Source organism: Aspergillus tanneri (assembly GCF_003426965.1).
Source record: "Aspergillus tanneri strain NIH1004 chromosome Unknown AapTan_9_pilon_pilon_pilon, whole genome shotgun sequence".
Lineage (NCBI taxonomy): Eukaryota > Fungi > Ascomycota > Eurotiomycetes > Eurotiales > Aspergillaceae > Aspergillus > Aspergillus tanneri.
The window spans coordinates 724,351-735,039 of NW_022984636.1; the positions used below are offsets into that span (position 1 = coordinate 724,351).

At 48.3% G+C, this 10,689-nt stretch overlaps 2 protein-coding genes across 2 annotated transcripts; both read right to left on the bottom strand.

Moving 5' to 3' along the window:
- Positions 1–1,350: 1,350 nt before the first annotated feature.
- ATNIH1004_011750 (uncharacterized protein) lies at positions 1,351–4,358 on the bottom strand (the record flags this gene model as incomplete). The annotated part of the gene is made up of 4 exons (XM_033576312.1): positions 1,351–2,275; positions 2,344–2,710; positions 2,791–3,318; positions 3,407–4,358. The coding sequence occupies 4 exons, from the start codon at positions 4,356–4,358 to the stop codon at positions 1,351–1,353; spliced, it is 2,772 nt and encodes a 923-aa protein (XP_033420976.1).
- A 647-nt stretch (positions 4,359–5,005) lies between these two features.
- On the bottom strand, positions 5,006–6,438 carry ATNIH1004_011751 (uncharacterized protein; the record flags this gene model as incomplete). The annotated part of the gene is made up of 2 exons (XM_033576313.1): positions 5,006–5,220; positions 5,304–6,438. The coding sequence occupies 2 exons, from the start codon at positions 6,436–6,438 to the stop codon at positions 5,006–5,008; spliced, it is 1,350 nt and encodes a 449-aa protein (XP_033420977.1).
- Positions 6,439–10,689: the final 4,251 nt, after the last annotated feature.

The following is a 10,689-nucleotide window of genomic DNA, read 5'->3' on the forward strand; positions in this document are numbered from 1 at the left end:
CCTACCGCAAAGGCGAAGAAGGCCTTTGACCGCGCAGACTGGGACAGTATCGCCAGCGAGGTGCTTCAGCAGATGGGCCCGTGGAAAGAGGTGAAAATCAGACCGGCGCTAGACGAGGTAGTGGAAAGGTCCACGGAAGCGACTGCATCGACAGTGGACAGACACACCCCTAACCTACTACCAATACCATATTCCAAGCGCTGGTTCATGCCAAATCTCAAAATCCAACAGACCCAGGTTAATCAATTACGCCGGAAGTGGCAAGAGAACTGTGCAGAGCTCGGGCGAGAGCATGCACGCTCAGCGACCCTCTTTCAGGAGATGCAACAAAAACGACGTGCATGGACTGGAACGATTGAGAAAGCCAAAGCATCACATTGGAATCAGTTCCTGGACAAAGCCGGGGAAGGAAAGCTCTGGGAAGCGGCACATACATGAAACCACGAGAGACCTGGGGGTGCATTCCGACCTTGAAAGTGGATGCAGACGAGCTCACAGAGAATGAAGACAAAGCTCAGACTTTTCTGGACACTTGAGTAGGCTCTTAGTCGGTCGTCCTGTTCTTGACAATTCCTTGCCCTACTTGGCTTTTGACTCCGCCCTGACCCTTAGTTTAGCCGCCGATTGTAGCACGGCCAGTTGTTGTCGTCGTAAGGGTCACTGCGTGCCTGGCAAGCTGATCGGCTGCCTAGTTCCTAGTTCCCAGGCATCCACTGCAGTGTTACATGGATGCCTTGCTCTTCACATCAACGGAGCAGCTCCAAATATCTCCATAGGATATCCTGTCCAGAGAGTAACCGAGGTCACCTGATCGCTTTTAGGGCCGGCTGGCTGTCTGAGAATACCGGCACCCTATTGTAGAGGCAACTCGTCTAGCACTGCATCCTGTGACTGACACGGTTTCGTATCTCTAGTCTTATCTGGATACTTGGTAACTCGGCGTATGCAGTGGTCGTAGTTCCTGAGCCAAGATAGTTGGTTGTTTGGGTCAGCTAACTGCTGCAGCGCCAAAAAAGAATAAGCCCAGGCTGTAGGTTAAAAAATGTCACCTGCTTCTGGAATTTAAATCCCAGTGGTCAAAATAACGCGGTATCTTATAAGCGGGGTAAATAATAAAAAAATAAACTTCTTCAATTTAACTATAGTAATACTACAGAATTCCATAAGTGGTATGAAATTTTACAGCCTGTTAGCTATGTACGAGTATAGTGAGACTTTCCAATCGCCAATTGCAGACTCATGTCACCAGCTGAACGTGGTCTAATTCCCACCACTTGAAAGACGCTGGATCAACTTTCTCTGATTTATCTCCTGTACATAGGTATACCTCAATATACTCAAAAAACCTGCTTAGAACTCTACCGGGACCAGCTTGCGTGGGGAGTGGTCGATCCCGTTTCTTGGCTGCTTCGAAACATGCCAATAATCCTGTTCTGAGTATGGGCGTTTAAGACCCGTGCTTTTCCATTGTCGAAGATCCGAGCTGGAAAGTTGATGATTAATAAGACAGTTGACTGAGAGAGGAAGGCCGCTTATTTGGCTGCGTCTTCCATCCCCTACTTGGAGCTCGATATTGAGAGCCTCTTCAAGGCTTGACAGCATCACTGTGACTTGGAGCGGTGTGATGGTCTTATATTGCCAGCCGTGGATCCAAAAACAAGCGTCACGCAGGTACTCCTGCAACTGCATGGAGACAAGCACGTCGTCCTCCCAGCGCGAAACAACCGCCAATGTTACGTGGTACACGCCAGCCTTGTCATCAAAAATAGGTCTAGAAGTGATGATAGGGTAGAAAAGCGAGGAAACGAGAGAAAGGCGAAGACGTTTCCCCCGAGATACCTGTGTAGGATCTTGAGCCATCCGCTCCCTGGTCATACGTTTGAGTCGCGGTATAGCGGATGCATCGTCCAGAGCGACTACAGGACATGGGAGGGTTGGATTAATGCGGTGGTGCCGTTCCATTTCGAGATCGCTCAGTTGCGAGACAAAACGGTCGTAGAGAAGCTCGGCATCAAAAGTCCGGGAAACACATTTGGCCACACGACGCAGCCACCGTGGCACTAGGGACTGCCAGGAAATCCGGACAGTATGGGCATTATTGCTCTGTCCGAACCGGCCAGTCCCGAAGCTTGCGGCGTAGTCGGGCATCTGTCCTCTCGACAAGCGATTGGCCTCAATCCGGGCAACTGCCGAGGGGTTGTTGGCTACGAATCCGCCGTCTTGCAACCCCCTCAAGGGAAGGAAGTAGGAAGGGGCCGCACAGCTGGCGGCAATGCTGCATGCGTGCGTGCGCGCTATGCTTAGCCCGTGGACATGATAATCAGGAAGGGCCTCAGTACTTACGACTCTCGGACAGATTCGGGAGGGCTCACGGAGCTGGCCTGTTCCACACCAGTTAGTTTTGCTGGAGAATACGATCGTGAGAGCCAGAGCCGGCCGCTAAAGTCGGTGGCTGTGATGACAACCCGGAGGACATCAGGCGACTCGTCACAGTAGCCATAGAGAGGTGCAGAGCCAAATCCTCTCTGTAGAGCTGCATATAACGGTTCTTCACTATACTTTATACCTTTCCAGATCCGGCGCAGGGCTCGAGGGGCGATTGTCATAAATGTTAGTCTGTAGAAGACTTGACGGGCTGTTTTCGAGAACTCCTTGATACAGCGCTTCAGGGGCCATTTCCGAATGCCCAAAGCCGCTGCGATGATGGAGCCTATGGAGTGTCTTAGGTCAGCGGCAAGCCTGGGCTGGCCATTGTATAGTATGCACTTGACCTGGAAAGAGACTACATACCGGTGCTGGTGCCAACAATCAGATCGAAGTAGTGATGCGCCTGCAATTTCAACGGCAGCTCTCGGACAAGACTGTCCAAAGACACGAGAGACACAATGCCCAGCGTCCCGCCACCATCAAAGCAGGCGATGCGGAGCCCAGCCTGTGGTGGGCGCAACCGGACTTGGCGGTTGACGATTGCATCACAGGCCGGGCAGCGTTGGAAGAATGAAACACACTCAAAGGGATGGCGGCGGAAGGAATGCTTCCATGCATCCCGTTCGCACAGGCCGTGGCCGCAGCGGAGAAAGACAAGAGGCCGATCCCATACGCACGCACAGCACAAGGAGCGTTCCGGCAGATGTGCCCAGAGTGTTCTCACATGCTCTGTAATTTGGAGATCCCAGTTTGTCATTGCCTGCAGGATAGCATTAGAGAGTGCTACTGATGTGATACCTTGGGCCCACTCAGAGCGCTTGGAGGCCAGGCGGAGGCCTTCATCGCACAACGGACGATAGACGGCATGGAATGCCTCACATGCAGGAAATCCTTCATGGAGTATGTTAGAACTGTATTTTGGAAATATGCATGCATATGTGTGTTTGTGTGTGTGAGTGTATAAAAAGTCGTCACTTACTATGTGGCATCTGGCTTGCATCTTCTATAAACAGCTTCGCAAGGAGAGGCCCCATAAAATCACTGAGAGATCGGTCCTGGTTCCCTAGGCATAGCCAATCCCCAAGTAGACTTTGCTGGCTTCGTGATTGCCCAGGCCAGATATCCTCCCTCAGGGCGCCTACAAAATTAAACGATCCGCCCAGTGCTTCAGTGTGGCTGTAGAACTTTTCTACGAGGCGTGTAAGTGTCCTAAGGTTCCACAAGTGTCCACGGTTCTCCCTCTGTCCCCGTGCAAGTTGTAAGATGTCTAATGACTGCAAACAAGCGCTTAGTGCTACAGCTTCTCTTCTCAGAGTTGTGGCCCGGACATAGGTCCGCGAGAGTAATCGGTCTAGGGCTTTGGCTGTCTTCCAGATGGGGCCGGTGCATTGTTCCTGCAGCTTTTGCCAACATTGCTGTCTCGTTGTGCTCATTACGTTGTAGAGCACTCCGTCCCCGTCGCGTGTCGAGTCGCTATCATCAACTAAAATAACAAAAAATGGCCCTTCTTCTGGTGCGATGTGGTCCGTTAGAGTCCAGGCACAGATTTCGTCAATTGCCCAATGCAGGCTTGGCACAAGTATGCAAAGCACATCGCTGAAGACCCAAGAAACGTGACGGATAAAACTCCCCGTAGTTTTGCTCTCTTTCAGCCAGACTCTTTGCTTCTCCCGGGCTCTCCTTTCCTGCATGCCATTTGCACATGGTTCTGTCCAGCCTAAAGTATTGAGGACAATGTCTTGGTTTCCGCATTTCTCCAGCGACGTCCTTAGCTCTCTGGGCTTGATGCAGCGCTGAGCATCCTGACTATCAATCACTGTCACTACACCAGGCTTACTCCTTTCAAGAGAGCGCTCTTTGTCAGGCCCTTCAAACGGAGCATATATGTCGATCCAATCACCCTCCACACTTATCCAAGGTACTGGAGCCATCTGGTTACAACGTTGCAATACTTTCGGTAGAGGAAGTATTCTATATCCTAATTAATATTCCATTTCTCAAGCCCCAAAATTGCCTGCTCGTATTTTAGGTGACCTCTACTGCCCAAAATTATGGTCATCAAATATAGCGGCTCTTTCTTTGGGTGGGGAGACGGGAGTGCTCAAAAGGGGTGCAAAAGCCTCCTAATTTGGGTGCGTCCTTAAAGGGCGGCTTTGATTTCTCTTCATTTCTGAACATTTACATATCTATTTTAACCCTCCAACATGTAACTGAACATAGGGTCAATGTTGATGTCTTCCGGAAATCGTACAATAGCTAATTTCATGGAGACTATCCACCGGTAGAAATAATACCACCAGTAATTCGGACGTTTGTCTTCGTTTACATGTACATACATTTTTCCAGCGGAAAAGATTTTTTTTCTACAAGACATGCTCCAATACAAAGCGCCCGTATGGCTAGATTAACTAAACACAGCACTGAGCCTGGTACATTTCATACCGTGTATATCACTATGTTAAAAGGAACTAGCCACGGGAATATCTAATTTTAATTCCAACGTTCCGTTCCCGATTCCCGCCAAGTACGTCCCATCCTTAACATGTATGGTAGAAGAGGATGGAATTTTCGGGGGCAGTTACTGGAAGGTGCACGTACGTCGGGGCCCAGAAATCTGCTGTAGATGATGTATACAGGCATCCTGCAAGAACTCACCGCGCTCCGGTCGTGCGATCATGGAGGCCGATACCGTGGCCCATCCCAGCTGTTCGGCCTCCTTGACAGGGTCATTGGACAAGAGAAGATGATCAATCGCAGCCAAGCCAAATGTCAGGACGGAGAAGACCCACTCGTCTACGAAGGCGTTAGCTGTCTTAGCGACTGTACACCCCCGCCCGAACGCGGTACTGTCCACCACACAGAGGATAGAAACCTACCGACCACGTCCTCATCCCACGCCCGTGGGTAACGATCTCGAAGAAGACTCCTAACTTTCCACCGCAGTTGCCGTCGAAAAAGATTCCAGATCCACAGCATCATCATGGTTTCACTCGCGGAGAGATTACCATGGTTGCCCTTGCCGAAGCTCTCAGGTGCTAGGTCCAGGACCTCACTGTTCCGGCACCATTCCGAGATGGTGCAGCTGGGAGGGAGGTGCGCTCGGGCACCTCCAGCGAGCCATTCCTGTTGGCCCTCCAAGTCGCCCGCGCGGCCTTTCCCGCAACCAAAGATCCGGCAGAATGTCCAGATGCGCAGACATGCATCATGCACTGCAACAAGGGCTTCTTCGTGGTGGTAAAGGTAGTTTTGCTCTTCGGCGGTGAAGACCGCCCCGATCAATCGCGCCATTACGCAAGCTTCGTAGGCATAGTGGGCCAGGTAATTGGTGGGTGTGACGGTAGGGGCTGGTTGGTCCTTAGTGGTTATGCACCTCAAGTATTCCATGGTGCCCGGGCTGGTCCAGGGCAGGCCCATCTCACGAAGCTCCCACGCCGGCGGGCACATTCTCCACAGTGCTCCGCGGATCAGGGGCATGGCGTTGGCTTGGTAGGCCGTGTAGAAATCCTTGTTCAGGAGCCGGACACTCTCAAGCGTCTGCAGGTCAGGCACGGCCTCCAGAATCCGCAGCGCCACACCCGGAACGAACATCGACAGCAGTGTTCCTTCCAATGCCGTCCATACGTGGTCCAAGTCTGGACTGTGGTTCTGACTCTGGTCCCCTCCTGTCAGACAATTATCGATGCTCGTGAGGCGTAAGTTCTCCCAGCATCCGGCTGGGGTTTCCAGAGGCGATGGGTTCGTCCTCAGAGAATCAGCCTGCAATGTCACCGTGCTGCCAGCAACATTCCCCCATGGTTCAGTAGAGATATGATAAATATCTGTCTTATATTTTTCTATGCAATTGCTGCTAACATCTTGAGTGTTCTTGTGGGCGCTCCGCACAATGGGGGAGGAAAAAACATGGTCCCTCTCCCTCTGTGTGTGTTCACTATTCAGGGCATCACTATTCAGGGCAACACGATGTGGCAATGGACGGGAGAAATCGGGTTGCAAGGCACAGGACCAGAGCATTGGTGATCACGTCGTTACTGCTACTGGGGCTATTCGAGGATGTGAGTTAAATTTATGACTCCCTTCTTCCTAGCAGAACGGACACGCTTCTCCAATTTTTTGTCGTCCCTTCTAAAAATAGATCCAATATAAGGCTTCCTTGTAGATTCTAGTCCATCGCCAACAAGCTCGCTACGTCCGAAATTCCCCCTCCGCCATGTTCCCTTAGTAGCCGTTCTACACCTCTACGGTCCGTGCTTTCCCTCGAGACTGGGCGTTTCCTGCTTTCTGTCAGAATCTCATCCGGAATACCCATAACCAAATGACTCAATGCTGCCGTTGCCCCATCAATTTCCAACACGGCGCAGTTCATAGTATACATTTCAAAGTTACCCTGTAAATTGAACCAGGTCCAAGCAAAAGTGCCTCGCCATTGAGCTGCGTCTGCTGAGATCTGAAACCGTACTCCGATTGAAGAGGACAGTCACATCGACAGGATCACCTTGAACGTGTGTCCGTTCATAGCTCAAGGATGTCTGACATGAGCCACCGCCATGACAACATCATATTATATGATTGGCCAGCGGTGTATTTTGCGGTGTGGTGTGTTAACTGGCTCAATTCAGGATGCCAACTCAAAATCGCGTCAGAAATTTTCTAGCGCCTAAGAAGGTGTTCTTGTTAAGCATCTAAATAAGCTCAGTGAATAGGGACTCCCACCCAGTCCCCAAATAGTAAAAAATATTGCAGAGGAGTTGGCAAAAACCGAGATAAGTTTCGTGTACTGTATCTACGCACCATAGATTATCAATGAAAAGTCGCGGATAATTTAAGGTATTTTCATGACATCTTCAGCCTGGTAAGATCTAATTTTTTGGGGTTTTTTTTATAGTATTGTGTCGCTTTATGTTAAATTGTGTTGCCCTTATGCCACGGGCCAACGATTTTTATCTAGCTCCAGGAAAAGATACAAAAACACAACATCATCACTCCCTCAAATGTTTATAATTGTGATGAGAAGGGACTTGGTATCGGTCTCCATTGCTCAGCCAAGCTGTTGTCTCTGTCAAGGCGTTCGAAATTGGGCAGTTGATTGGGGCAAGTCAAGATGGCAACGGTGAGTTTAATACACTTATTGTGTGCACCTGAGCAGATGGCCCGTCTCTGCCACCTGCTTTAATCTATAGAGCAGAGTTGAATAGCTTGCAGGATACTTGGATAGAGGATTTTGGCCATTCTAAGCTCAGGCATTCTTCTCCACTTCGAAAGGGTGTAGATCGCTTTTATCGACGTATTATTCGCAAGAACTTGACGGTTGGCTGGCCAACAGCCAAGGAAATTCCAGATGTCGAAGTGACATTTCTGGAAAATATTTCAAAGGGCTTGGAATGTGCATTTACATCTGAAAATATTCTGGGACGGTGGCGAACATTTAATCATAGAAGGTTATTAGCAAAAATTCCTCGCGACAATCCCCTACACCATCTCAATCACCCTCTATACTATCTATCTGTAAAAGTCTCCAGGGTCTCTACACTCAATGAGATTGATTGTACGTCAGCTCCAAAAGGAAGTGGGCGCTAATTCTTCTAAAATTTCAGCGCTTGCACGTTACAGTATTATAAAAAGATGTGTACTAGGTGTAAGACCTTGGAACGCGAAAATCGTGGCCTGATTGTCTTATTTCAAGAAAGAAAAAAGCATCGTAAGCGAGGCAAGCCTTTTAATGCATCTGAATGGGTGTAATGCCACCGCAGATTATTCTTGCGGGTGAGAATCACCAATCTCAATGGTATAAAAATTTACAGAAGACTATCGCAGCTCTATGAGTAAGAATGGATGGATAAATGACAATGTAGGCTTAGATTGTCTACTAAATTGCTTTGATCCGTATACAACGCCATGTACAGTTGGGAGACGCCGTGTTTTAGTTATAGATGGACATAGTAGCCATGCTACTGCAGAGTTTGATAAACTGTGTACAGATAAAAGGGTTTACTGTATTCCTGTCTATTTACCTCCTCAGTCTTCTCATCATCTACAGCCCACTAGATCTGAGCTGCTTCTCACCATTGGAGTACCTTTACGGCCAAAGTATTGCAGAGATGATACGGCAAGGAATCCACTCTATTAAGAAACAAGGCTTTTTGGCTATCTATTCTTCAGTTCATCTCCAAGCTTTGTCATTATCAAATATACGAAGTGGCTTCAAGCAACAACTGGTCTTGTTCCACTACGACCAGAGACTGTTCTTTCAAAGCTTGATATTCAGCTTAAAACACCAACTCCACCGCCCACAGAACATAACAATGAGCCTTTTGAAATTGGAAAGACCCCCGCAAATCTACATCAACTAGAACAGCAGAAAAAGCGGATTCAGCTCCTTCGAGGCAAACTATCTACCTCTCCAACCGTTGTACATCAAGCTATGGATAAGAAAAGTGCAGGTTACAATGCAGAATGCTCTCCAAGCAAAACAGGCACTTCGTCAGCTTCAGGAAGGTAATAATTATCAAAACCAGAAGGAGACAGCACCTCGAATCTTTATACAGAGTGGGAAAGCCTAACAGGGGAAGAAGGACAGCAAAAAGCGCTTGAGCAAGAGATGCTAAAGCAGAATTTAAAAGCACCACGAAGGCCACCAACCTGCAGTAATTGTGGTAAACAAGGTCATAATAAGCTCAAGTGTCCTATTAAATAATGTCATCTTGATTATACCATTAAATCCCTATTTTGTTGAGATATTAATTAATTAAAGGCCGTTTAGTAGGGAAGTGACCACCTGGTAGCCGATTACGTGTAATATCCTTTACGAGGGAAATTTAATCCTAGATTATCGAATCGATGAATTAGCAAGTCAATTCTTCCACGGTACAAAAGCAAAGTGCTGAAACACGAAAAAACAAAAAAAAAAAAGGGAGGGGGGAAATGCCATTGCCAAAAAAAGTGCTCGCCATACAATAACCTACTTCTGCCGCATTTCCATGTGCGCGGTTGATAACTGTTGTGGAACTCAGGGGGAAATGGGGCGTAGGGAGCTATTCTATCAACTACAGGCCAACTAGCCTAATTAGGAAGTAGATGTCATTCAGTGGAAACACCAGGAATCGCAGTATCTCAACCAACTGAGCCTAAAAGATTCAGGGGTTGAATCGATCGTCAGATACTCCGCACCGCCAAGTCGGGCGGATTATAGTGTTTCCGTAACAATAACGATAGCATATTGTTAACCGTTGGAGAGACCGAGAGATCCGCGATGGCACTGATCCGAAAAAATACGTCGCATCCGTACTGAACGTTGGCCCCAGCAATGAGCAGACACCTCTTCGTGGTGCCGGGGATGAATACGCAGGCAGTTTGTGGTGGTGCTGCTTGAGGAAACTAAGTGGTGGTCTGGGATGGCTGAACGCGACGCGACAAGCAGACAACAACACCAACGACGAATAGCCAAGATGCCTGTCTACCACCTTGTCTCGCTGTAATCAATGAACTGAAGATGTCTGCCGGTTTCATGTCTTATCTTGCTAGGATCAACCCAATGGTTAACACTATAATCGTTAGTGGGCGATGACTAGACCTCCGCTGTCCTGGTCTATCGCGACATCTACACTAGAGCCAACACGTTCTCCAACATTACTGCCTCATGGTTCTAAGGCTATATATACAATGGCTTCGGCAAAAGAGATACTTCAATTCCTTTCTCTTCATGTGTTCAGTTGCTGTCTGTGGTTCTGATAGTGCTATCACAATCGATACATACAAGAAAGGTTCTTCCGGTGTGGTCTTCTTCGTGCTTCCGCTCAATTGCTCGCAGTGGTTTCCAGTGGAACATAACAATCGTTACAACAAAATACTCTTGGTGTTGTCTCCAACGTGACTCTGTCTACTGTAAACTTATTGGTCATGGTCTTTAGTGATCTACAGCTCAACTAGTCGCTCTAACGTGTCTCAGTTAAATGGCTATATACGAATTCCTCACCAGGGATCGGGCGAAAAGGTTTATTGGAAACCTCTCTCTAAGGCTTTCCTATGTTTCCATATTTTGTGATTTAGTTTGATTTTGCTCTGTTTCTCTTTGTTTCTCTTCAGGGATTCGCGAAAGCCGCGGTCCAGAGGGGCCGCGTAGCTTATAACCAAGGCACCAACTAGTTACGTATGGGACGCATCATCTGTAGCTTATATTTACGCAAACGGAAATGCGTACAACGTATGATGGCTTAGACGAGTAGCTAGTTATGCATGCGAAGCATCATCGGTAGCTTATATTTACGC